We start from the raw sequence: 27,322 nt of genomic DNA, 5'->3' as shown, positions 1-27,322 counted from the left end.
GCTGGCAGGCTTCATACGGCCCACAGGCTGCTCCTCTGGACTCGTAAGGGGGATTCCCTTATCCCCTTACTTGTTCATTCTCTTATTTATTGGCTCCCAAAGACTTGTGGGGCACCTGCTGTGGGCCGGGCACCCCTCTAGGCCCTGGGGATGCAGCAGGGAGCCCCACGGACAGGCCTCAGGGGGCCAGGCACAGAAACAAAGAACAGCAAGAGTGAACCAATGGGAGGAAGCTCGGTGGTGGGACCGGAAGCCACCCGCCTCTGCCCGCAGAGGCGAGGGCCTGGCAGGACCCTGGGACGCCGGCTCCTCCCCCACCCTCACAGGCAGCACAGGTTCCTGCGGCCCAGGCTGGGCCGGACTTGGAGAGGATGGAGGACACCCTGGAAGCCCTGTGTGGGCCACCCTGGGTCACCCAGGAGTGTGGCCCTGGGACGGACAGGCAGCGCAGCAGAAGGGACCCATGCCAGGTGAGGTTCCCCAGTCCCACAGTCCCCCTGAGAGCCTCATGTCCCCGAGTCCCTTATCATCCCCACTGACCAGGAGACACGGTGGCCGCAGAGGGGAGAGTCACCGGCCAGCGACGGCGGGCGGAATTCAGGCCGGGTCTCTGCAGAGCAGAGCTCCCGGCCTCCCACCTTCCGCCTCATCTGGCCGAGGGACCACCCTGAGGAAAAGGGAAAAATCGCTCCCTAAACCAGGGCACTGAGTCCTCAGGTTGGGTTTGCCAGGGTGACGCCAAAGGCCCTTCCGGACCACATAACGGGCGGGGCTCGCCGTCAGAGCTGACGGACATCCCAACCAGAGGGACAGGGCTGGACTCAGGGCCCACGGTCAGGTGGGGACAGCACCATATTCAGGGGAAGGGCAGAGCCCTCCCCACCTGCCCCCTCCATCCTTCCCCAGCTCCCGCCCCCCGGCCTGTCCCCCTCACCGTCAGAGGCAGGTCGTTGGCCTTCGCATGGAGACGACACCCCAGCCCTGGCCCCCCGCTTTAGGGCTTGGTGCCTCTTCCATCCCCAGCAGTGAGAGGCAGGCCGGGGGCGGTCTGCTGGCCTCCAGCCCCGTCCCGTCCCGCTGGCTGGCCTGGGGAGCCCTGGGGCAGCTGACTGAGACCGGATGCCAGCTGGGCCAAAGGAGAGGTGGCCTGAGGAAGAGCACTGACAGGCCCGGCCTGCCCACGTCTGACCCTGGGCTCCAGCACCTGTGCCAAACTCTGGCTCTCGCTCGTAATGTGGGCCAGGGACTGGGGGTGTCCCCTCGCTCTTTTGGGCCCTGTGTTCCTGTCTGTCCAGTGGCTGGGTGAGGCCATCTCCGGGGACCCATCGGAGACCCGGGGTACCAGCTGATGTTATAGGAAGGCTGGCAGGCCTGTTAGGGGGCCAGGCTCTGTGGCTGGAGCTTAGACGCATGAGCCATGGGCACGAGAGGCCGTCCATGGGGACTGCTGGCTCAGGGGCCCAGCTCCTCTGGGAAGGTGAGGGGCCCATAGAGAACGGGCCTCACCCCCAGGGGCCTCCAGCTCCAGCTCCTCCTGGGGCTTTGTCTCCCTGCTCTGTCCGACGGCACCGCCCTGACCCTCTGTCATTCGCTCTGTCCTTCTGTGTCCCAGGCCAGACTCCCTCTGGGGAAGAGAAGGATCACGCAGGGCCTCATTCTGCCCCTCCCAGACCCTCCCCCAAGCCTTGTGACCCAGGAGCTCTGGGCAGTACATCCAGATGGTGATTTCCTATTGGCCCCTGAGCCTGGGCCACATGTCACCAGCTCCACATGCCCTGGCCAGCAGCCCCCAGAGCCCTGGCCAGCCAGCAGGCCTTTGCCTTCCTTCCCTGTCTCCCTGGGGAGTTTGTGGTCCTGGCATTGCCCACTGCGGAGACCTGGGAATCGGGCCCAGACACCACACCTCATCTATTTTTAAGCACAAGCCCATGAAAGATTCACAGGCCGCTTTATTTACAGGTGGCGGGATGGCCTCTGTGCCTTGTGGCACACCCACCACGAGGTCCAAAAACATGTAGGCCAGGCCAGCTCTGCCTGAGGGCCCCAGGGCAGCCTAGCCCGCACGCAGGCGCCGCCCCTCCATGCAGGGCCTGACTCTCCTCGCTGCTTCCCTTCCTCCTGTGCAGCCTCCACGTCAGCCTCCTGGAGATGCCCCAGAGGGGGCAGAGGCCTCATGGGGGGCTCCTCCCCCACACTCCCTGACCAGCTTTGCAATCAGCTGCTCCCCGTCCACACCAGCCATGATCCTTCAGCATTGCTGAGACATTCTCCCCTCCCAGGCTTTCGTCCTGGTATTTGTCTCTCCAGGGCCGGTTCGAAGGGAGAGGAATCCTCCTTCTCCTGATGCGAGAGACAAAGTCAGGAGCAGGCCTGGGGCTGGCACTCTTTCATCTCAGCCACACTTGGTGAGATAAGCATCCCCTTTGACAGATGAGAAAACCGAGGCTCAGGTGCCTCGGGCAACTTGGAGTCTGAAGCCAGATCACTGGACTTCAAAGGCTGGTTGCCCGCCTCTGCCCCTAATGCCACGTGCCAGGGAGGAGTCACACAGTTCTGCTTTGTCTCAGCTTCCAGAAACGGGGAGTCTTGGCCCTTCCCTCCAGACACCCAATCTAGCCCAAGAAACATGAAGACCACAGTGCCCCGCTCCGACCCCGGCCGCGGGAGGCCACGGGTGGACAGGCAGGTGGGCTGGTCAGCCTCTGCCTGCTCTGCCGCCAGAGCCAGTGTGCCCTGTGCCACCAGCTCCCAGCGCCCAGTGACATTTCCCTCCCCTTGGCTGTGGGCTCCTGCGGGCCTCAGGAGGTGGTGCCAGCTCAGCTTTGGTTGTGTCACCTGGTGTCACATGCTGTCTGGCTGGGTCCTGGCAAATGCGCAGGAGGGCCCTCAGCTATTGTCCAGCAGGGATGGGACTGACTCAGCATCAACCCCACCCGGCACCTTCCCTGGGTAGCTGTGGGGACTCGGGGCCCTGAGAGGTCAGCCAGGACCCCGGCACCTCCCCGCCCAGCAAACCAGCACCTCCCTTCTTCCCCCAGGCCCTTGGGAGGAGCCGCGTAGGACCCGTCCCAGTCCCTACTTAGTTAAGAATCACTGATTTTAGAGAAAAATCTCTTCTCTCAGTATCTCCAACCCAGAAGACTTTCTGAGGTTTCACGTTCCAGAAACAGAGAGTCTTCCTTAGCTTTCCAAACAGGATATTACCATAAAATAGTAAATATTTGTTTTCACACCCATGGAGACTGACGCCCCTCCACGAGCTGCTCGCCAGCCCCCAGCCGCCCCCCTCCTCCCTCTTGGAGGAGGAAAAGCACACATTTTCTTCCAACGCTTCCCCAAGAGGAGGCCGGAACTGGGAAAGAGGTGGAATGAGGTCACAGCCTCCCCATCTGTCTGAGGACACAACAGTGTCGTCATGAACCACGGTCCCTGGGAGCAGGAGGGCAGGGCAGCCCACCCAGCACCAGGCAACCTTCCCACGGCAGCAGGTGGGGGATCCAGTGACCGAGGTCAGCCTCCTCCCCTGTCCCTTGCTGACTGGTGACTCTCACCTCTGGGAGTCCCACTTCCCCATCTGCAAAATGGGGAGGCATTTGCTCTTGAGAGGTGCCAGTCGTTGTTCCCAGAGCTGGTCACACAGTGAATGGAACAGGCCAGTCCCAGTTGAGTGGCCATTCCAGGCTGGGGGAGAGGACAGCGGACACACAGCCTGCAAAGGTGTGACAACGTGGGAGGAAGAGCGAGGAAGAATGTGAGGCAGGCGAAAGGATGTGAGTGATGGGTGAGGCTCCTTGGAAAGGGAGGGCAGCCGGGAGCGAAAGGACCAGAGCCCAAAGGCAAAGCAGCCCTTTCTGCCCAGCACTCAGGTTGTGAGGACCGGTCTCCACTCATCCCATAAGGACCCTCTCAGGACCTCGGGCTGAAAACATCGCCGACCCGGCTCTGAGAAGCCCGCCAGCCCGGTGACCTGCCTGCACCCGCCTCTCTGCCTGGCTCCCTCCAGCAGCACTGGCTGTAGGGCATCCACCTGCCCCCACCAACGTTCTCTCCCAGAACCTTGCTGTCTCCGCCCACAGCAGCACAAGCGCCCAGTCTCCTGGGGACTCTGGGGAGACCCCTGCAGAGCGGTGGCAACATCCTGTTCAAGGAGTAGAAAGAGCTGGTCTATTTAAACTGATGCAAGAAGATGGCCAGACGGACTTGGAAAAGACTGGACTGGGGAATGCTCTGATAGTTTTCATTGTAAAACGCCCGCTGGTGTAATGCAATGAATGATGCTCCACTTTCCGGAAAACCGGACAACACCTGTGATTGGGCTACTAAGCCATGCAGAGAAACCTCACCTCCCTCAGGGCCAGAGGGCCCCATTCGTCTTGGGAACGAAGTTTTTGTATTTATCAGCAAAAACAGAGCAGTTTTGGGTGGCGTCAGTGAAGTATTTCAGTAACAGGTCACTTCTGCATCTGTAAAAACGGAGAGGCCAGTAATGTCACTCTTAACGCCCTTAGGAGCTCCAGACACAGGTGGGCATTTGTAAATTGCAGCAAGCACAGGACCCCTGCCCACCAGGTGGAGGACTTGCTCAGAGAGAAAACTTGGTTTTACACCCTGGCTCTGCTTTGAGACCTGAGAGCTGCCCCCCCAGGGGATGATCTGGAACACCAGTGGGCCCCTCCTCCCCCCCAGGCCAAGCGCACCCCTGCCCTGATAGGCTGCTGGCCCACCCGCTGAGCTGATGTGAACACAGTCGCCTGATATCTACCGCTGGCCCCACTCCAAGACCAGGGACATGCTGCTCCTGGCACCCCCCAGCCACGCCCAGAAACACGCCCCATTCCTTCCGTCCCCACCCCAGGAGTCCAGTGCACCCACTAGGCCCCGCAGAGCAAGGTGGCTCGAGGGCCAGTTGGGTCTCCCCGCAATTGCCCGAGGGGACCCGAAGGGACAGGCTGCCGGTCCAGCTCGCTCGGGCGCGGTTCCATGGCCCCTTTCTGTGGTGACTGGGCTGGCACGGGCGGCCGCGTCCTCGGGCTGCCGTCGGAGCTGTGGTCTGGGCTGAAAGGGTGGCGGCCACGGCGGGGGGACGGCAGGAGGTGGGGGACATGGGTCGGGGCGAGGAGGCCCAGATTATGGGGGGCGGTGCCAGAGCCCAGGCGACCTGCCAGTGAAGATGCACGGGCTGGAGAGGGGCGCGGCGCCAGAGGCTAAGGGACCTGGCGGCGGGGGGAGGAGTGTCGCGGGGCGGGGCGGGTGACACGGGGCGGGGCGGGGCGGCGCCGGCGCGGGGAGACCGGCGGCCGCGGTGGGCCAGACGCGGGGCGGGGCGCGCCGCACCTAGCCTCTTCCTTGGCGCGAGCTCCTCGCTCCACCCCGGCCGCCCCGCCCCGCCCCTCCGCCCTCGCAATAAGGGGCGCGGGCGGGGCCGGGCGGGGAGGAGGGGGAGCTGCCGCCAGTCGGAGTTCGGCGGGGAGCCCCAGGCCCGCGCCGTCGGGGCGCGTCCGGGCCATGGAGCTCTGGCCGTGGCTCACCGCGGCGCTGCTGCTGCTGCTGCTGCTCGTGCAGCTCAACCGCGCGGCCAGGTTCTACACGAAGATCACCCTGTACTGCGTGCTCTGCTTCGTGGTCTCCCCGGTGGCCTCGGTCGTCTGCCTGCTGCGCCACGGTGGCCGGACGGTGGAGAACATGAGGCAAGGCAGCGGGGCAGGGTGGGGGAGCGCCTGGCGGGGGTCGGGTGGGCGCCCAGGCTTGGGGAGAGCGCCCGCGGGGAAAGCGCCTGGCAGGGGTCGCGGGGAGCGCCCGGGTCGGGGTGGGGGGGCGCGCGGAGGGAAGGGGCCTGGCGGGGGGCGGGGGCACCAGGCGCCGGGCCGTGGCGGGGGGGGGGCGGAGAAGCGCCTGGCTGGGGTTCGGGCAGCGCCCCGGTTCGGGGGTGCGCGCGGGGTGGGGAGCGCCCGGCCGCCGCCCGCTTCCGCTTCCCTAACTTTTGTTTCTCCTCTCCCTCTTTCCTGCCTCTCCCGGCTCGGGCGGGCGCGCGAGGGGGGAGCGGAACTGAGTGCGCGGCTGGGTTGGGCAGAGGTCCCCGGGAGCCGGCGTCACAATGTCCCTGCGCCCTTGCCAGGAGGCCCCGGCCCAGGGACAGACCCTCAGGGATTTAAGCTGGTCTCGGCCTCTGGCGCCGCCGCGTCCCTGCGCCCAGCGGAGGGCGTGCCGGGTGGCGGATGGCCTAGCGGCTTTCCGAGAGGAAGGGGACTCGGCCGAGCTGGGAGAGGCTCAGTCCTGCTTCACTCTGGGGAAACCGAGGCCGGGAGGGTGGGGCTTGCCCCAGGGCCGGCCCTGCCGGAGCACCACCCCCCCGGGCCGGGCGCGCTGGGGCGTGGGGCGTCCCTCTCTTCTCTCCAGCCCCCCTCCCGCCCACGCGCCAGGTGATGGATGCACCTGTGTTCAGGCGCGCGGGCAGGTTCCCCCTTCCCTTTCCGCCGTCTTCTCGGGAGGGTGGGGAGACTCCGTGCTCCGGAAGGTTGGGGGGTTGCCCGATGGGGGAAAGAAGTGGGTGGTGGCTGGAATGTTCCTCGGGGTGCCTCCCGGCGTGGCAGAGCTCTGCGTTCTTAGGCCGGGCGGGGGTGGTAAAGGGGGGTCAGGCTGGCCTGACCAGAGGGTTGGGGACCTCTCCGAGTCAGAGGCTGGGGGGCGTGGCTGCCTGAGAGGGGGCTCCTTCTTACCCTTTCTCCTAGTTTTGGACCTCCTGGGGGCTGTTGCTAACATTTCTCTCTGTGGGTTTTGCAATGGCCTCTTCGCTGTGGCCTGGTGTGGGGATGTTGTAGTCCCTGAGGCCCCACCATGCATGTGGTTCAGGGCAGCGGGTGAGGGTTCCTGGTTTTCCACCATCTCTGTCCTTGCCCGGCCCAGCTGGCTGATGCTGCTCGGACTGGCCCACACTTCATGGGTCCTCCAGGCCCTGCCTTTGGGGTTCATGGCTTCCTGTGGCACCAGGAGTCGGTGTGAGTGAGGACTCAGATTGGAGGGCCTGGTGGGCACTGGATAGGTCTATGGTGCCCCCCCATCCCCCCAATGGCCCAGGCCAGCTCCCCGGGGAGCAAAGACCCAGGGGCAGCTAGGTGGTGTCCTTCTGGCAGTCTTGTTAATGGAGTGCCCCCTGGGGAGGAGAAGGCCTGTTTCCAGAAATAGGGAGTCTTCAGGGCTGGGTCCCGGCCACCCCAGGATAGGGATGCCTGAGTCTAGGTACATCTCGGAAGGCCTGGCCTGAGATGAAGGCCCAGGGACTCCCTGCAGGCAGGAGCCTTCCTCAGCCAAGCAGGGGGAGGTGGTGGTGGGTTCAGGGAGCAGCAGGCCAGGAGGCTCCTTGGAGGGGCTGCTGTCCTCCCAGAGCCAAGCAGGAGGGTGGCATGTCTAGTTCTACGGCAGTAGGCAGCCCTGGGCCTGGCTGTCTTGAGCTGCAGGCGAGTTTCAGCGGGCGTGAAAGGAGGCCACCCTGCCCCTCCCCAGGTGGCCTCCTTACAAGTTGCTTCCTTGTCTTTTAAAAGGCCCAACTTGTTCTTCAAGTGTTGCCTCCTGGACTTCAAAGCTGTTTCCCAGAGGTCAACTCAGAAGGTCCCAGCTGCCCTTCTGCCTTTCGGACAGGTGGCTGGACCTGGCAGGCTGGTCACACTGGCTCCTGCCGGCCTTGGTCCTCTGGCCTCTGCCGGCCTGGGCTTGCTCTTCTCAGCCCAGAGCCGGACTCAGCTGCCAGCCTCACCCCAGATTCTGGCCAACAAAGCTGTCTTCTGAACCCTGGAGGCCCTGAGGGTGCTCAGGGGGCAGCTGCCTGCTCCCCTCCCCTCCCCGGGGCAGCCCCCAGACTCAGGCTCTGAGAAGGGACTGCTCTGGATGTAACAGCAGGAGCTCTGTTCTCCCCAGGGAGAAGGTGGGCCTGGGGGTCCAGGGGCCCACAGCTTCCTTCCCCTGCACTGCCAGATCCCACAGGGGTGGGTCACAGCGATGCCTCCCAGCCATGGCTAAGAATGGGGTTAGGGACGGCAGAGTCGAGGTGGGGCGCACTGTGAACATGTGAGTTCCCTGAAGGGCGTGGCCGTGGGGGACGCTCAGAAATGCAGAGAATGCAGAGGCACTGCATCACTCCAGTCCCGAGGTGCAGGGACAGGACCCAGCGGGACCGAGGTGACTGTGTGGGAGGGGGCTGAGCGGACAGGCTCCCTGGCCCCTTGTTTGAGGCCCACCCTGGGCCAGGATATGCCAAGTTGGACCAGTGTGTCCTGGGATGACTGAGCACCCTGGCTGCCCACCTGCTCCCCTCTCCAGTCCCACCCTGACTTCCGGAAGGACTCTGCTTGCCATCCTTTGCCTATGATGCTGTTGTCTCCACTTCCGTCTCCTGTGCACCTACTGTGCGCTGCAGATGCCTCAACCTTGGGAACAGGAATTATTATGTGTCCTGTTTTGCAGATGAAGAGGCTGAGGTTCAGAGAAGCAACTTGAAACTAAGGCTTCCAAGGGCGGGAGGAGGGTCCTAGAGCTGGGACCTGGCACAGCTCGGATGCAGACCTACTGAGAGCGAGTGCAGAGCGCATGCTTTTCCTTTTTCCTCTGTGCCCACCGGCACCGGGGGCTGCAGCAGCACCGTGGTCACCTCAGGCGGCAGAGCAGGCCTTGGGCAAGCCTTGAGCCCTGGGAGGAGCAGCCCTGCTCTCCCCCTCCCCTGCTTTCCCATCTTCCCCTGAGCAGTGGCCCCTCCCCTTGGGGCTCTGGGCTAGCACCCAAGGAGGCTTTTGCCGTTTAGACCCGGCTTCTGAGTATGTAGGAAACGGTGACAGGAACAGAAGAGCTGAGGCCGACTCTGTTCTACCCAGGCTGGGGGCCTGATACCAAGGACCCTCCCAGGCTGTCAGTGCCCTGTGCGCAGGGCTAGGGTAGGGTGGCAGGCCACGTTTCCTCATCCCAGGAGGCAGATGCCCTTATTACCCCGTTTGATAGAGGAAGGTGAAGCCCAGGGAAGCCATGTGTATTAGAATTCGGTTTGGCTGCAGGGTTAGGAAACCGTAATAATAGCGGCTTAACCAACAGAGTTAACTTTTTCATGCACCGAAGGAGACCAGAGCTGGGGGGCCCAGGGCCACAGAAAGCTTTTTGCTCCTTGTCCTGTGGCCCCATCATTCTCAGGGTCCAGCGTGCCACCGTTGTGGCAGGGCCTCTGAGGGTTGGACTGCGTGCTTCCGCATCCGTCCTAAAGGCCGGGACCCAGACGGCCAAGCTCTTAGCCGCAGGGGAGGCGGGGCAGAGAGGCACCCCATCTGTGTAGCCCGTGCCCATGTGAAACATCGAGGAGGGAAGACTGGGCGTTATTTCGGCCACAGAGACGGGGGATTTGATGCTGCTCAGGGTTTGAATCTGGAACGGCCCAGCCTCTTAGCCAGAGCTGCCTCCACTCGTGGCCCTGGGGGATGCGTGGATGCAGACACACTGCCGCTGGGGCCCCCCACAGCCCAGAGGGGCTGGCCTGGGGCCCTGGTCTTGAAAGAAAGTCTTCCTTGCTTTGCTTGGGGTGGAATGGTGAGGGGTAGACGCGCTCCCCTGGGTGTGTTTTGCACTCCCGGAGGCCCGGAAACCAGAGCTCCAGCGAGCCCGGGAGTAAAGCTCATTAGTGTCCTCATGTTCACCCAACTCCTGCAGTCCCTTCCTAACCCCTCTGGCCACCTTTACAGGCTGGAGGCCCTCCCTCCCCTCGCCCCCGCCCCGCCCCCTCCTGTGCTCCCACTCATATGACACTCGTTGGAAACTTGTTGGACAACGCCCGTGCCCTGACAGGTGGCCTCGCTGGGCCTGAGCAGATCGATGGCTCTTGTGCTGCCTTCCTGGCAGGACTGCCCTAAGGGAGCCCTACCAAGCCCCTCGCTCCCGGGACGAATCCTGTGGGATCTGTCTGAGGACTGGCATGCCTCGGCCGAAACAGCTGTCCCAGTCTCCTAGGAGCCACCTAGCGGGAGTCCAGGGGCTAAGGGCAAAGGTCAGCAGGTGGCCCAGGCTGGGCTTTGAGCTGCCTCCCTGCTGCCTGGAGCAGGTGTGGCTGGGGGAGGGGTGGGCGGGTCTAGGGGCCTCTTGGTTTCATTTACTCTGGATTCTTCTCTGCTGCTTGTGTCATCGTCATCACGTCTGCTGTTTATGGAGGGCGCTGGGGTCCCGCAGGTTTCATGGGGCGTCCCAGCCTCGTCACACTTAGTCCCTCTACAGCCTCCCATTTCACAGGCAGAAACGGAAGCTCAGGGAGGTCAAGTGTGTTGCCCAAGGTCGCAGCATGAGAAGAGAGCCGGGATTCAATCCAGGCAGTGTGACCTAGAGCAAGGGAGGAGCCCAGACGTCCTCAGCCAGCTGCCAGGAGCATCTGTGACGTTTATGGTGCTCACTTCTAGGCCGGGGGTCCCCGCCTGGAGTTAAGTGGAGGGCTCCTGAGAACGGCCCAGGAAGGGCCGGTACACCTGCTCTGCTGGAGGAGGCACGTGGAAGGGGTCTGCTCCCAGGCCGCCTGCCTTGCCATGGAAAGCTGGCACCAGTCACCCACCTGGCAGCTGGCAGCAGTGCTTCCAGAGCGCCAGGCGGGGCACCCAACCCGGCCGTGGGCCACTGGGGCTTCAGGTGACCTTGGCTCCACCCCTCCTGGCTTCCCCCAGGTGGTGGGGTCATGCAGTGGGGGCTGCAGGATGTAAGATAGTGGCCAGAGCTGTGTGACCTTGTCCCAGGATCAGCGCTGGTGACACCTGCCCCCAGCTTTGGGGCCCTGGCTGCTATGGGGGAAAGGAGGGGCAGCCCTTGCCCCCTGTGACTGGGGCGAGGGCACTTCGGTCAGGTGTGGGGTTGGGGCGCGGGAGGGCTGGCACTCAGGCCCAGGCCTGGGCTGGGTAGCGGGCAGCCAGGCATGAGGGCTGCTTTGAGCTTCCAGCTGGGGGAGGAGGACAGAGCGGCTTCCAGCCCTGCTGGGGCTCGGCTGGGGCTTCTGGAGTCCCCGGGGGAGGGGAGGAGGCCTCAGAATGAGCTCCTGGCGTCTTGCGGTTCTGAACCCCTATACCCCCCGAGCCCTCTCTCGGCCTCCACCATGCCCTCTGCCTGGCATTTTTCACACGTTTTTCAAAAGCCAGGTGAGAGGTTGGCTCCAGCCCATCCTGGCTTCCCTGCTGTGTGACCTTGGGCAAGTCACTTAACTCTGCTGAGCCTCACTTCCTCATCTGTAGGGTGGGTATAATGCGTGAGTGGACCAGCGTGGTTGTTGTCGGAACAGAAGGCAGTGGTTCATGTGCATCCCTTGATGCATGGTAAGCATTCAGCAGATGTCAGGGGTGGGGGCAGGGGCGGGGGATTCCCTCCTGCCTCTGCTGTTAGAAGCGCGCTCTGCTCTGCCAGGGCAAGGACCGACCGGCTTTCTCTGCCCGGGCACCGGGTGCCTGGTGGTGCATGCTGGGTGCCCGGATATGTCTGCTGGCTGCAGGAACCCCTGCAAAGCTGGGTTTACTTCCTTCCTCTTTGAGAAAACACTGTCAGAATGATAGTAGTCATGTGTCTGTTAGTGACGAGGAGATGTTCTGAGAAGTGTGTGGTTAGGCAATTCCGTGGGCGTGCGGACATCATAGGGTCTGCTCACACAGACCCGGATGGGACAGTCTGCTGCACACCTCGGCTCCATGGTCCTAATCTTACGGGGCCTCCACTGTAGACGCAGTCCGTCGTTGACTGAAGTGTTACGTGGCATGTGACCCGTAAAACAGAAACCAGGTTAAGAGGCAAAGCGTTTATTTGGGATCAAAGAGTTGCAACTCAGGGAGCACAGATTCAAGTGGGAACCCAAATAGGGTCCCGATTGCAGAAGAAGGGCTCAGGGTTTTTATGGGGAGAGAGGAGGGGGAGGAGGTGGGTTGTATTAAAGAAGAATTCATTGGTGCTGGATGAGGCAAGGCTGGGTTTGCACTTCTTAGATTGGCCTGAGGATCGATCATCAGGCAGAAGGCCAGCCCTGTCCTTCGTTGATTGGGTAGCAGTGTGGTCGTCAGCAGAGTCCACTTCCGTCTGTCCTTGCAGACAGTACTCTCGTCCTTACTGACTTCTTAGAATGTTGGTGGTTTGGTACAGTTTGGAAGATAAAGAAAACAAGACATAAGGCACTTGCTCTGAGATGGCTCCTCCCGCTCTGTTTTGATATGGATCCACTCAGGTCATCTTCTGCATTTTCCCCTGTTGATCAAGGTCTTTCTCTGAAAGCATCACTCATCAAACTCTGGAGAGCATTGCTGACCGACTATTGGAAGGCATTGCTGTTCAGCCATCAAAGCCCCGTTGGTCCCTTGTGGCCAGGAAGGCCCATTCCTGTATGTCGTGTCCCGTGTCGGAGGGAACGTGCCTTCCTCAGGAGCCTTCAGGCCCCATTTGAGCAACAAGGGCACCAGGGCAGAGAAAGGCTCTGCGTCCAGTTCTTTCAAGGGCCAGTATCTTCTGCCGTTCCGTGAAGTCTCACCAGCCTTAGGAGTCATTTCAAAGTGCCAAGCGCTCGTTATGTAAGAGGTGTGGTTAGGACATCGAGCTGTGCAGTGGGGACAAAGGTTTACAACAATGAGAATTCCTGTACAGACAAAGCGCTAAGTCCCAAGTGGAGATAGACCTGCACCAGGAGGCGATGCCTGAGGGCAGCCGGCTGAAGAGATCCCTGCAGCTGACGGTTCGGCTTGTGCTCAGATGCCGTCTAGTTCCGTCTCTGCCTTGCCGGAGGTGTTCCCCCGAGTTCAACAAGAGGTATTTACAACAGTGGCCCATGTTCCCTCTTAAAGCTCTGGCGGTGTGGGTGACTAGGCAAGATCTTCTGGACACTTAGCATGAGGAATGAGGGAAGAAATGGTGGAGAGATGGTGGTTAAATGTATAAGGTCTTCTCTATGTTCCTGCACGGAAGGGGGCATCTGATGACAGACCCAAAAGTCAGGACGAGTTCCCCCTTTTGTAATAGATTGGGAGACATGGATGAGAGTATTGTCTTTCCAAGAAAGAGGAAGAAATAAGGTAAGAAGCAACAGCGAGAGAAAGGTGTTCAGGCCTGGGCCTGTCATCTTGGGAGCGCTGCCTGCCTCGGACGTCGGCTGCTTCTCTTCCCAGGCAGTTGGACGTGGAGGCCTCCGGCGTTTGCACAGGACAGGATGGCAGGTGCGGCCTACTTTAGCTGGGAGATGTATCTCCGAGGGTCAGTGCCTGCTAGTCCTGCAGCTGTGTCAGTGGTCAGGAGCGCCTGGTCAGGTCCTTTGCAGTGGGGCTCGAGGGCTGTCTTTCCTGGATGATGCTTCCAGAATACCGGTCACCAGGCTCTTGACTGTGACCAACAGCACCCTTTAGAGTGGAATCTGACAGGGGTGCTTCAACCTGTTGATGAGGGGCCTGAATATTAGAGACTCACAGTGGCTGGTGGTACTCAGATAAGACAAGAAGGGACCAGCAGAAGGGTGTGCACCAACAGACGCTGATCTGCCGGTAACCGTCCCACGTGAGCTCAGTTCATGTTTTCCAAAGAGGACGTCGCAAGCAGTCAGCATGACTAAAGGCAATACCCGAGGCCAGGGGAGCCCAGTCCACAGGTGTATAACAAAACCTCAAAGACAGTGCACAGGACTAGAATCCAGCGTCTACAAAGGTGCAACGTAATGTTTCTCTCCACAATGACCCTCATTGTTTGCCAAAGATGATCACAGTAATACTAATTTGTTTATGTTAAAAACATGGTCTGATTCTTTATATAAGTGAAAATAAGAATACTCACTGAGAGTTTCTGAATTCTGGAGGGATCAGGTAGGGAGAAAAAGGAAATGATTCGTTTTTGTTCACAAAGGTATATCTTAACAAATTGATGATAGCTTAAGAGGAAAGATTTTCTTAAAATCCCGGTCAGTTTTGTGATCTGAAATTTCATCAGAAAACTATTGTGGAGTAGGTGTCAGAGTCCTTTCCATGAATCTCTCAGAAGATGAAACATTTTTGCAAAAGCATCACAGTAAAACAAAAACTATCTATAGATGACAAAAGACGTAAAGTGGCATGGTTAAACATCTGATAATAATGCAATTGACAAGGAAATTTGGTTATTTCTGTAACACATATTTTAAGATAATGAGTAGAATTATACCAGGATATATGAGATTTTTAGGAATTTCATATAATTTTTAGAACACTTATATTAATGTTTACCCATGCAGTATAACCTAAGAAGGTTTACCATCATTTATTTGACTATGCTGCGCATGCAACTTAACATACGAAATGCCTAATTCGTTTAGTATTTCCCTCTTTATGGGAAGAGAGAATTCTTTGAGAAGTCCCTGGGTCCCACTGGAAATTCTCAAAGTTACTTTCAGGTCAAAAGAAAGATTTTATTTAGGATTTGAATCTTGGGGAAGTTTGTCAAAAATATCAGAATGTTTTAAAACGCTTAGCCAGATAGGGTCATAGGTCGCGTGAAACAAGGCTTCACTTCCATTTATCCAAAGTGGCAGCAGAAGATGGGAAAGAGAGGCAATCATGGAAAGTCAAACAATTAAGAAAAAAACCCTAGCTCTTTTAATAGAGACCTCAGCTTTTTGAACCTAGAAAATTATTTTTACAAAACATAAGATTTCTGCCTTTTAGCTAGACTTACTCAAGTAAAGAAGGAAATCTTTCATAATCTCCTTATCAAGAGCAGACTAAAAGCCCAAAAAATTATCCTTTTAAGAGAGGGAAAACCAGGGCTGGCCCGGTGGCGCAGCGGTTAAGTTTGCACGTTTCACTTCGTCAGCCCGGGGTTCACTGGTTCGAATCCCGGGTGCGGACATGGCACCGCTTGGCAGGCCATGCTGTGGTAGGCGTCTCACATATAAAGTAGAGGAAGATGGTCACGGATGTTAGCTCAGGGCCAGTCTTCCTCAGCAAAAAGACGAGGATTGGCCGCAGATGTTAGCTCAGGGCTAATCTTCCTCCAAAAAAAAAAAAGAGAAAACCAAATTCTAATTTTTGCACTAGCTTCCTTTCGATATTAAAGCCCATTTACTTAATTAAGTTCATTTCAGTCTTGGCCAACTTGACCAGGCACAGGCCTCTTTCTTCAGTTTTCCTCTTTCCTCTTCCACAGACCTTCTATAACTTTCTCTTTAACTTTCAGAATTTGTCTGATGCCTTCCCTCCTTCCTAGTATTTTAGGACAATTTACTTTCTTTTTTTTCCTTCTTCTCCCCAAAGCCGCCGGTACACAGCTGTATATTCTAGTTGTGGGTCCTTCTGGTTCTGCTCTGTGGGGTGCTGCCCCAGTGTGGCCTAATGAGCGGTGCCATGTCCGCGCCCAGGATCCAAACCAGCGAAACCCTGGGCTGCCGAAGCGGAGCGCACAAACTTAAATCACTCAGCTATGGGGCTGGCCCCAGGACAATTTACTTTTTTAACAAAACAAACAAACAAAAATATCTCCACTTCTTATCCCTCCTTTGATGAAGACACACGTCTTACTTTCCTTGTATACGAGATGGGTCCCTTATTCTTCTACCTTAGCATCCTGTGGATTGGCAGACTTATAAGTACTGTCTAGAAACGTGCTTTCTCATAGGAAATTTCTCAGCACGGCACAAAACATGTTTATTAATAAATCCAGTATTATTCTAGTTTGTTTGTAATAAGAAGCCAAAGGTAGGGGCCGGCCTGGTGGCACAGCGATTAAGTGAGAACGTTCCGCTTCAGCAGCCTGGCGTTCACCTGTTCAGATCCCGGGGGCAGGCATGGCACCACTTGGCAAGCCATGCAGTGGTAGGCGTCCCACATATAAAGTGGAGGAAGATGGTCACGGATGTTAGCTCAGGGCCAGTCTTCCTCAGCAAAAAAAAAGAGGAGGATCAGCAGCAGATGTTAGCTCAGGGCTAATCTTCCTAAAACAAAAGAAGCCAAAGGTAGGTAAATCTATGTTTAGTAATTAATGTCTAATATTTTATCTTATGTGGAAATGACCTAGATACTCAATAAATTTCCATCATTTAATTTAACAAAATTCTAAGGTTTCAAGTTATCAAAAGGTTTTGAAGTTACCTTTAAGTATATATACCATAACACAAAAGTATTATTAAAAAGTTCACCCCAAAACTTTTATCTTTCTTGGCTCTATTTACTTTACTTGTTCTCAGTAAGGCTGCTTAGATTGCCTCCAAAAGCTTCATGAGATATTAGGCAAAGTTAGCCATCAGTTTTTTCCTCCCAAAGCCCCAGCACGTAGTTGTGTGTCCTAGCTCCTTCTGGTCCTTCTGTGTGGGACGCGCCTCAGCACGGCCTGATGACCAGTGCGTAGGTCCACACCCAGCAAACCCCGGGCCTCCAAAGTGGAGTGTGTGCACTTAACCACTCACCCACAAGGCCGGCCCCTAATTTTTATTATATTTAGAAATAATTTATTTAAGTACTTTCTTTAAGCCAATTAATAGAGTTCTTTTAGAAATTATACCATCCAGAGGTAGCAAAATATCACATATATATAATATTCATATGTAGAGACACACACCTAGAGACCCCATAGCTATTGTTTTAAAATTACTGTGATGGGGGCTGGCCCCGTGGCCAAGTGGTTAAGTTCGTGCGCTCTGCTGCAGGCGGCCCAGTGTTTCGTTGGTTCGAATCCTGGGCGCGGACATGGCACTGCTCATCAAACCACGCTGAGGCAGCGTCCCACATGCCACAACTAGAAGGACCCACAACGAAGAATATACAACTGTGTACCGGGGGGCTTTGGGGAGAAAAAGGAAAAAAATAAAATCTTTAAAAAAAATTACTGTGATGCATCAGGTACAGTAATACAGAGTTCACTCGTCATGAAAGACTGGTTGAATCCAGATTTTGTTTCTGACAGATTGAATAAATTAAGCTTATCTGCTTAGATGTCTAAAGCTTTTTTCTACTGATATTTGTGGAGAAGACACTTCAGATGCTAGATTTTGGATAAGGGAACTTCTATAGCTGTTTTTCTCTTTTTTCCTTCAGTCTTAGGAATTGGTGAAGGTCTGGATAATAGTTCCCGGAGAGGTTACAGGCTTTTTGAGATAGATAGGGGAGGTTTTGGGGATTGGTGAAAGCTGCAGTTCCAGTTTTGCAAAGATTTGGAAGATAAGGATAGTCGCTCTCAATTCCTCAGAAAGTCAGTCAGTTACAGATTAAGTTGTAACTTAAATGACGTCATAGTTCATCTGCCTGTCCAACCGCATCGTCCCTAATTTGCTTCTTTCCCTCTGGGCAATAGTTTTACTTTACCTTAGGGAAAAAGACCTATAAAAAACAATCCCCGTCAGGCTCTGAATATCGGCTTCCCATTTGGCCAAATTTCTAATCATAAGTTACTAAATTCTTTCAGATATCTTGTCAGGTTTTAGCCGGGACAAATAGTAAATATGCCTGGCAGTATGAAGCAATTTAAATAATTTTTAATTTTAGTTTACCTTTGACTGTTTAAGGGAATCACATAGCAATTTCTCTGGAAATCTCTCAGAGTCTCATTAACTCTGGGAGGAGCCCATGTGGGGGCTCTCCTTCAAATGTAGATATGGGGGTGTCTGTAAAGCCATTAACAGACTTTTAAGTATCTCTTATATCTTAATTTTTCGTTAGTTTTTTACAACAAAACTTTCAGTCAGGCTATTTTGGGATTTTGAAGGCTTTACTTTAAGGTGAACTTCTTAAATGATCTCATCTCGTTGAAATGTGCCTTCTGATGGCCAGTGTGATTCCCCTGAGGCTGGCTGCAGTTTGATGGGGCCACACCTGCAGATGGAGTTCAGCCCGTGTTTCTGTCCAGCCATCTCTGACTGCAAGTGGGGTGCAGCCACGTTTCTGTCTGACCGTATTTTGCAGTACCCAAACCAGTGGTTCCCAAGCCAAGCTCTCAGGACACCAGACAAGCTTAGTAAGATTTTGCTGTTACTTGTAAATATTTACAGCTTCCCAGACCATGGCTTTTAAGCAGGTGTTCTGGAAGGTGGTGCACTCGACTCTTTAGAGATTGAAGATTGCATTTAACTTGGTCCATGGTTCTCAAATCTAGCGTGCAACAAGACAAGTTTTGGAAGCTCAAAGGAGCCCCAAAGTGGCTGCTGTAATTTGAAATCATCTTTAGTATTATCGGTCCGCTTTTGTAAACAAAAGTTTACAAGAGGAAGGACCACAGTCCTTAAATATAAAACCAGCTGGAGTTCCCAGGGGAGGAGCTTCTTGGAAAACTCTCAGGTTAAGAAAAGCGTGCAAATAAAAATGACATTAGGAAAATCTCTTACTTTGGTTAGGACTCACTAACCAAGGAAAACTGCTGAGGAAGGCCCCTCCTGCAGCAATGGCCGTCATGCTGGCACTGAGACAGTGGTGTCATGGGCGGTTGATTCGACCAAAAAAGGCACTGACCTCAACCAAAAGGAGGGAGGTCTGAGCCCGAGAGGTCACATGAGCAGAGGAGTCAGCCGACCATGGAAGTGGGGAGCACACAAGCGGGCTCGTGTTGGTACCGAGTCCGTTTCCAGAGGACGCCAGTGTGCAAAGGCGAGAGCATTTCAGATCCCACTTCTGACACCGTATGTCACCCTACAAAAACAGAAACCAGTTCAAGAGGCAAAGCGTTTATTTGGGGTCAAAGAATTAGAATTTGGAGAGCACAGGTTCAGGTAGAAACCCAAACAGTGTCCTGATTACAGGAGAGGGGCCCAGGGCATTTATGGGAAAAAGGGAGGAGGAGGTGAGTTGTGTTAAAGAAGAGTTCATTGGTGCTCGATGAGTGAGGCTGGCTTTGTACTTCTTAGAATGGCCTGAGGTTTGATCATCAGGCAAAAAGGCTAGACTTGTAGTTTATTGATTGATTATCAATCTGGTCATCAGCAAAGTCCAGGGCCATCCATTCTTATAGACAAGATATTATTCTTGTTCTGTTGACTTCTTGGAATGTTGGCAGTTTGGTCCAATTTGGAAGATAAAGAAAACGAGACATGAAAGCAGTCCCTCTGAAATGGCAGCGCTGGCTCTATTTTAATATGGGTCCACTTGTGTCATCTTTCACAATATTTTCTCACCACTTTTACAGAAAACCTTGAAAACACGGGACATTAGGAGAAGGAAAAGTGGGTACCCGCGTGTACGCCACCTGCAGAGAATGATCCGTCCCCTTGAGGACATAGCTGTTGCCTTTTTCCACTCCCGGGGTGCACCTCTCTCTCACAGCTCATTGTAATCACACCGGCTGCTGTATTTCTTAGTTTGTATGAGCGCAATTATTTGCAAAAATGCAGAGAGTGTGCTGCCATGGGGGCCTCTGATCCCTGCAGCTCCTGGGGCAGCCGGGGCTGCCTCTCTGTCCCTCCCAGAGCCTTTGGTCCTGGTAGCACTGTCTCTGCCAGGCCACCTGGACTCTGGGGCAGGAGAGGCCAGAGAAGAAGTGTGGAGAGGACCCCTGCTCAGCTCTGCCTACTGGCTGAGGTGTGTACACAGTATCTTTCGTAGTTTAAAAACAACAACAGGATGCAATCAACCCTTACATTAGATACAGAAAGAAAACAGAGGAAAGTCCTGGGGACAGATGCTGGGGATGGCTGCACAACAAAATGTGAATGTACCTAATGCCACTGAACACTTGAAAATGATAGAATGATAAATTTTATGTTGCATATATTTCACCAGAATTTAAAAAAAGAAAGAAAGAAAAACCAGAGCCAGAAAATGCCACCACCAGAGAGAATCACTGTCCCTTTCCAGATGCAGCTGAGGCTTTTTGCTCTGCAGCCAGATACAGAAACACGAGCCATAGGTGGTCACTGCTAGAAGTCACAGGAGTGTCCCTCGCAGTCAGTGACGCAGATCTTGGTTGTCATTTTCCTCTGCTGCAGCAGGGTGTGAAATGAACCCGAATATACTTCTCTTCTACTAACTGGAGGGTATTTAGGCGTTCTCAGATTTTTGTAATTCAGACAACACGTGAGTACTGCCACCATCCTTGGAACTGCCTTAGGATACATTCCTCAAAGAGGACTGCGAGACAAAGGGACTGGGTTTCTTAAGTGTTTGTGTTTTTTAATTAATTAATTTTAAGGAAGATTAGCCCTGAGCAAACATCTGCTGCCAATCCTCCTCTTTTTGCTGAGGAAGACTGGCCCTGAGCTAACATCCATGCCCATCTTCCTCTACTTTATACGTGGGATGCCTACCACAGCATGGTGTGCCAAGCAGTGCCATGTCCGCCCCCGGGATCTGAACCGGCGAACCCCAGGCCGCTGAAGCGGAACGTGCTCGCTTAACCGCTGCACCACCGGGCCAGCCCCTCTTAGTCGTTTTTGCCAGGTGCTGCCAACCTGCCTTCCAGAAGCATCTGTGTCTGTGCTCTCATTTTGGCCTGCAGTCCTTGGAGCTGTTCCATTCTCTGGGCCAACACCTCCTGTTGTCACTCTTTTTAATTTGTGCCAAGCTGAAGATGAAAATGGTTTCTTGTTTCAATTTGCATTTCTTTGATGGCTAGTGAGATTGAATTTTTTGATGTCAATTGGACAATTACGTTTCCTTTTTGTGAAGTGCCTGCTTATGGCCTCTCCGTGTCTGCTTCAGTCCTCACAGTGACCCAGGAAGCTGTCTTTTGCTGATGAGAAAACTGAGATTCCCAGAGGTGAAACAGCCAGTCGGTTCTCCCAGCGAGGGTCCGGGGCCTGCCAGCCTGGCCGGCCCCTGAGTGGGAGGGGACACGTGGCCAGGGCTGGCCCCAGCTGGCAGATCTGAGGAGGGAGCAGCTTCCAGATCTGGGGACAGATCGCTGGTCTAACCGTGACAGCAGCCCAGAGTTAGCCACTGCGCCTCCCCGAGCCTCAGTTTCCCCGTCTGCAACATGGGATAATGATACTTCCCAGGACGCAGGTTCTGTGAGAGGTGCGGCTGGATAGGAATCTGATTTTCTGACACAAACAGACAAATCCTCTAGGCCTCCACTCATGTGAGGGCCCTCGAGGGATTACATCCATCGGGACAGGCTGTGGGATGGTGGGGGGGGTGGTGGTGAGTCTTTAATGGGGACAGGGTTTCGGGCTGGGAAAATGAAAGCGTTCTGTGGATGGATGGTGGGGGTGATTGCGCAACAACTCGAAAGCACTTCCTGCTTCAGTGCACAGAAGTGTGCGCTTGAAAATGGTTAAGATGGTAAACTTTATATTATGTGTATTTAACTGCAATTCAAAGAACCCGAGTCTGGCTTTGAGTCAAGGCTCTGGCCCTGAGTCTGCTCTCTTGAGAGCCAGCTCTGGGATCCAATGGCCTGGGGGTGTCGGGAGGGCGGGTGCACAAATCCTCTGGGAGAAGGGGGGCAGTTCTGAGTCAGGGACCCTTGGCCCTCGGGCGGCACATCTGCACCCACCCACTGGGGATGGGAGGACCCAGGGGTCCTGCAGGGAGCTGCGGAGCACTGAGCGCACACCTCAGATCCGTCACCTCGTGGGCTGACCCCTCCTGGCACCTGTTCTGGCCCAGATGTGGGCAGAGCATCCCTGCAGAGCAGGGGGTGGAGGCCACGCTTCCTCCCTCTGCTCTCCGTGCCCAGGCAGTGCCTACAGTCCCTACGGACAGTTAGAGCGCGAAGCCACAGTGCCCCTGGACACAGCTCGTTGTGCCCATCGCGTGCTGCTTGGACGAGGCCCCTCAAGGGCACAGGTGCTCCGGGGCAGCCACCTGCCAGGAACAGGGGCTCGGAGGCCGTGGGCTTCCAAGTCAGGAGTCCCGGGCCCTCACACATCCTGGCTCCACTCCCTTCCCTCCGTGAGACCCTGGGCAAGCCATGAGCCTCTGCAGGCCGCGTCTCGATCTGGGACCAGGGTACACTCACTGCTCTGTGGGATCAGGCGAGGAGTGACAGCAGCCTCGTCGCCATGCTGCCTGGCCATGCTGGTCTCGTCGGCGGGGCTCTCCCATCATTCTGGAAGCAACCTTTGGCTCCTTGCAAAAGTCTCCTTTTGGTACCAACCCTTTCTTCCCAGTGTGGCGCTGCCTTAGGGGATGGTCACTTCTGACCGGGTCTCCTCCCCAAGCTGTGTGGGTGGGCGCCCAGCCTCCTCTGCAGGGGCGCACCGACCTCTCTCTCTCTGTGTCGGGTCCGTCAGTTGCCGTCACAACTGAGCAGCAGACCCGGCTGGGCCCCCCACTTGGCTGAGCTAGCAGGGGTGTGAGGGAGGGCCCAGGATAAGGACAGGCCCCTGGAATGTGGATGTGGAAGGCGCCCTCCCCCTTGCCAGGCGTCCGGGCCCCGGAGGCTTTGCTCCTTCTGTTCCTGATTTTCCCGCCGGCCGCAGGCTTGGGTGGCAGGAAGCAGGGCAGCAGTCCCCATCTCCTTGAGGGACAGGAGCTGAAGGCTCCTGGAGGGGAAGAAAGCTCTGGGTCACACAGCCAGCCCACGAGAGGGTGGGTGTGGGCTCCATCTGCTGCGGGGCTCTCTGTTGTGTTGCTGTCTCTGGTTCCTCCCCAGGCCTTCAGGCCGGGGCCGCAGGGCAGTGGGACCTCTGCTCACTGGTGCCATCTTCCCTCTTAGCATCATCAGTTGGTTTGTTCGGTCCTTCAAGTACGCATACGGCCTTCGCTTTGAGATAAAGGGCCGCGGGAAGCTGGAAGTCGACCACCCCTGTGTCATCATTTCTAACCACCAGAGCATCCTGGACATGATGGGTAGGCTGGGCCAAGAGGGTCTGGTGGGAGGGCTGGCCCTTCCCAGCCACGGGCTGGGCCCGGGACACCGGCCTGGTCCCCGGGGAGGGGGCATGGGGGCTGCTTCAGGGAGGTAGAGGCTGGGCCAGGCCAGGGGGCCCTGTGCCCCCCTCCAGCCACAGGTAATGAGGGACAAGGTCACATGTGCCTGGCGCTGGGCATAGGGCTCTGCGGCTCCCCGACAGCCGGGAGCTCTCTTAGAGCACCCTCCCTTTACGGGTGGGAAACCGAGGCTTGGAGGCCAAGTGACTTGCCCAGGTGGCCAGCGGGAAGGCGTGACTTGGCCAGGCCTGTTGGTGGTCAAGGTGCAGGGCTGGCTCCCTCCTTGGGGAGGTGGCCACCCGGCTCTGAGCCACCTGCTCGCTCTCTCTCTCACTCCGTCTGGTGTCCGGTGGCTGCCCACAGGCCTCATGGAGATCCTGCCCCCGCGCTGCATGCAGATCGCCAAGCGGGAGCTGCTCTTCCTGGGGCCCCTGGGCCTGATCATGTACCTCGGGGGCGTCGTCTTCATCAACCGGCAGCGCTCCAGTACCGCCATGACCGTGATGGCTGATGTGGGCGAGCGCTTGGTCCGGGAGAATGTAAGTGCCCGGGGCGTGGGCCTCCAGGGAGGGTGGGACAGCAGGTGTCAGAGCAGACCTGACGCGCACCTTGCTTTTGGCGTCACCCCCGCACGTCTGCAAACCGCATGCAGGAGAGTCAGGCCTCAGCTGTTAGCGGGGTCTCGGCTGAGAAGTTGGGGCAGGGGTGAGGAGGGCGCCCCGCGGGTGGCCTCAGGGCTGTGGGGTGTATCCCTGTGGCAGCTGCCTCCTCTCTCCTCCAGCTCAAAGTGTGGATCTACCCTGAGGGCACGCGGAATGACAATGGAGACCTGCTACCTTTCAAGAAAGGCGCCTTCCACCTGGCAATCCAGGCCCAGGTGCGCAGGCCTCACCCTCCTGGGGCAGCAGGGGGTGGGGAAGCAGGTCCACGTCGGCCTGAGGCTGAAGGTGACCCGCCTGGCCAGGCAGGGGCTGCTGGCGCTCACGGCCCACCTGCCATGGGGCAGGGTCCCTGGTCCCTGACCTGCTCGGAGGGCAGTCCTTTGGGCCCCTTCCCGCCCTAAGCGTTAAGGCTGGCGCCTGATGAGGCCCAGTGGCCAGCGGGCAAACTCAGCTCAACGCAGCACGTGCAGCTCCAGCACCCCCTTTCCAAGTGGCCAGGGGAGAGGCCCCCCCGAGGGAGCCCAGGGCTGGGTTATAAGGCGGAGGCAGCAGGCTGTTGGCTGAGCCCTCTCGGGAAGGCTATGCTCAGGGCCTGTTCAGTCCCCCAGCACCCCTGGCTGGGCGGGAGTGGGCAGTGGGCTGAACCAGCAGTGCCCACGGCTGGGGGGGTGGGGGCGGAGACGGGCCTGGGGAGAGTGGACTGTGAGCTCCACCGAGGGACATTGTACATTTCTGGTCCTCGGCCTCCAGGGGTGCAGTTGTCCTAGAGATGTCCTGGGGTCTGGGGGTGATACCAGGAGAGGCAGGGGGCACACCCGTCCAGGGGCAGGGTCTCCTGGTGGGTGAAGGGCACCCTGTCCCGCCCCTGGTACTGTGCTGGGAAGTTGGTGTAGGGGAAAGCCATCGTCGGGGTCAGGGGACGGGACTTGCATCCTGCAGATGGAGCTTGGGTGGCAGCTGGGCAGGGATCTGCTTTGCGCCTGTCCTCCACCTGTGACATGTGGCCTCTGGCGCCCCCTGGTGCCTGGCCCTGAGCAAGACCTGGGGAGCCCTCCTTCCAGAGGCTCCCAGTTGATGCCATGGGGTATGGGCGCTGGCAAGCTGCGTGGAGGAGCCTGGAGCTGGGGGCGGGAGCCTGGGCTCTGATCCCAGGCCTGCCCAGCCCACACAAGGCTCTCCCATGCTCTGGGCCTGCGGCCACTCTGGCCAGGAGGTGGAGGGCACTCCTGCCAAGCGCCTGGGGCTAATGCCACTTTCCCCTGCCGCTCGCATGGGGAAGGGGTCATGGGAGAGGAGAGGGGAGATACAGGTGCCTCTTGGGGGGCTGGGGCAGTGGCAGCCTCAGCCAGCAGACGACATCATTTCCTGTCCTCTCCCTGCCCCCTCCTCTCCATCTCCCACCAGCACCTGCCAGACTGTAGCCTGCCTGGGCTCTGAGCCCCTGCCCCCAGTCCTCTGCTGGTCCCGGGGTTCATGATTGCCCTCAGGTGCCCTTTACAACGCTGGAGTCACCGCTGGACTGTCTTCCAGGAATCCCAGCAGGCCCTGCCCCTCCCCTGGCTCTGCCCCGGCCTCCTCCCAATGGAGGAAAGCTTGGGAAGGGAGGGGTGGGCGGCAAAACCTCAGTCACCTCCTCCAGCTGAACTGGACAGGGCCCTCCCCCCTGGGCAGTCCTGAGGACCCAGCGGGGGGCACAGACATGAATCAGATGGACATGTGCCAGCCCAGGAAGGCTTCCTGGAGGAGGGGATGCTTGAGTGAAGATGTGCAGGATGAGTTTCTGGAACTCTGGGCCCCTCAGGGCATGAACGGTGTTCCAGGCCCAGGGATCAGCATAGGGAAGGGCCCTGAGGCAGGACAGTGTGCCCATCCTGGGACCTCTCCGGGTGCCGTGGGCAGCCCCAAGGTGGGGGCAGGCGGGTGGCCAGGCAGGGCTCCCTCCACGAGCTTGCCCTTGGGGATGAGGGCGGGCTGGGGCGGGCTCTGGGTCCTCAGGCTGCCCGCGTCCTCCTGTCTGTAGGTGCCCATCATCCCCGTGGTGTACTCCAGCTTCTCCTCCTTCTACAACTCCAGGACGAAGCTCTTCACCTCAGGTAGCGCCCCCACCACCTGCGCGCACACACGGGACTGGCGGTCCTTGGTCACTGCAACACCAGGCCCCCCATAGAATGGTTCCCATTTCTGGGAGGTTGCTGCCACTCAGCGACCATGGGAGGAAGGAAAGGAGGAAGGAAGGAATCCAGTCCCAGCCAGGGCCTGTGAGGTGGGTGCTAGTGAGCCCATTTCCCAGATGAAGAAACTGAGGGTCCCAGAGGCCTGGGGGACTTGAGGCTGGCGCTTCCTGTGCCGAGGGTGGGCTTCTGAGCCAGTGCATCCAGGCCTGAGTCCCAGGGGAGCAGCCTCCCAGGTACCCCCAGGCCCACCAGCCATGCAGCTCGGGGCCTCTCCCCTTCCCCCCAGACCCTGCACGTGGCACTTGGTGCCCAGGTGGGAAGGTGGGGTCCAAGGTTGAAGGACAGCAGGGGAGGAGCCAAGCTGTCTCCCCCACATCCGAGACCCCCCTGGAGGATGGAAGTGGAATGGCGGGTGAGGGCTGCCTGGAGGGACATTTTCTGGGGGAGGAGGCGTTCTGTGCCTTGGGTGGTGCTTATAGGGCATACACAGTCGTTCAGGCTCACCAAGTACAGGCTTAGGAGCTGTGTGAGTAATTGTGTCAATTATTCTCAATTAAAAGCAAACCCTCTGAGACCAGGTTCCCAGGGAAGAACCCAGCCCAACCTGGGCCCAGGGGAGGGGCCCTAGGGAGAGGGGAGGGGCCCAGGGAGAGGGGAGGTCGTGCATAGGGGCCAGGGCAGCAGGCACAGGTGGGCCTCCAGCCCCCCAGACTGTTGATGCCGCTCGACCCCCCAACAGGAACGGTCAAGGTAGAGGTGCTGGATGCCATCCCCACCAGAGGCCTCACTGTCACTGACGTCCCCAAGCTCATGGACACCTGCCACCAGGCCATGAGGACCACGTTCTTCCGCATATCCAAGATGCCCCAGGAGAATGGGGATGCCGTGGGGCCTGGCGCCCAGCCAGCCCAGTAGCCAAGGCCTAGAGTAGGACAGGACCTGAAGGTGGGGTGGGCAGGGGCAGGACCTGGTTAGAGAAGGGACAGAGGGACCCCCTCCACTGCGCCGTTCTGGCTGCCAAATAGCACTGTGTCTGGTTCCTACCGCTCCCCTGGCTTTCATTCGGACCCCAGAAACAGGAGCCTCTTCCTGTCCTCGACCCCGCATCCGGGGCCCCTGACATCCTCACAAGAGAGTCAGTTGGCACCTCCCCAGGCTTTGAGGGCAGGGCCTCGGCCACCCTGTGCCTCTAGGGTCCAGGTGTAGGAGCAGGCCTGGGGCCCCGGCTGGGCTGGCAGGGCTGAGCGGTGTGGCCTCGGGACAGTGACTGGAGCTGAGGCCTGCCACCCTCCTGCCTGGGCCTGTGGGGCGCAGAGCAGCTTCCGGGGGCCCAGCCATGGCCTGCATCAGGGTCTCTGGGAGAGGCGGGGCTCTCGGGGGGCCAGGATGCCAGGCTCCATGCAACCTGGGCCTCAGGGAGCCGGAAAGCAGGGTCTGCCGCTCCTGCCAGCCTTGGGGAGCAGGTCTGCTGAATCGGGACCGCTCGGTTGTCGTTCTTTATAAATAAGCTCTTGGAAGCACCTGGTGAGTTGTGGTCACTCAGGGTGGGCAGCGCTGCCTCGGGCTTCCTTCCTGGGTCACAGGGCGGTGAGGGTGGCACAGCCTGGGCAGCGTGGAGGTCTTTGAGACTGCCCTCGCCTCCTCCTGTGCAGGGGCACAGTGTGGAGGCCCCCAGCCCCCTCCCCGCAGTGTTCCCTCCCAG

The 27,322-nt window shown here is 57.7% G+C and overlaps 1 protein-coding gene across 2 annotated transcripts; it reads left to right on the top strand.

Moving 5' to 3' along the window:
• Positions 1–207: 207 nt before the first annotated feature.
• Positions 208–27,141, top strand: AGPAT2 (1-acylglycerol-3-phosphate O-acyltransferase 2). 2 transcript variants are annotated; one of them, XM_070518400.1, is made up of 6 exons: positions 208–470; positions 22,570–22,703; positions 23,148–23,323; positions 23,566–23,661; positions 25,467–25,539; positions 26,360–27,141. In XM_070518400.1, the coding sequence occupies exons 1-6, from the start codon at positions 223–225 to the stop codon at positions 26,533–26,535; spliced, it is 903 nt and encodes a 300-aa protein (XP_070374501.1). In that variant the 5' UTR covers positions 208–222; the 3' UTR covers positions 26,536–27,141. The 2 variants fall into 2 exon arrangements, with proteins under 2 accessions (XP_070374501.1, XP_044634359.1); XM_044778424.2 differs by lacking the exon at positions 208–470 and adding an exon at positions 5,268–5,687.
• Positions 27,142–27,322: the final 181 nt, after the last annotated feature.

This window comes from Equus asinus, chromosome 10 (genome assembly GCF_041296235.1).
Source record: "Equus asinus isolate D_3611 breed Donkey chromosome 10, EquAss-T2T_v2, whole genome shotgun sequence".
Taxonomy (NCBI): Eukaryota; Metazoa; Chordata; class Mammalia; order Perissodactyla; family Equidae; genus Equus; species Equus asinus.
Note: the sequence above shows the minus strand (reverse complement) of the source record. Positions and strands in the feature narration are given on the sequence as shown.

Coding starts and splice junctions, on each gene's coding strand:
- AGPAT2 (XM_070518400.1), top strand. CDS start 223: ATGGGAGGAAGCTCGGTGGTGGGACCGGAAGCCACCCGCCTCTGCCCG. Junction 22,704..23,147: donor GAGCATCCTGGACATGATGG/GTAGGCTGGGCC, acceptor GGCTGCCCACAG/GCCTCATGGAGATCCTGCCC. Junction 23,324..23,565: donor AGCGCTTGGTCCGGGAGAAT/GTAAGTGCCCGG, acceptor TCTCTCCTCCAG/CTCAAAGTGTGGATCTACCC.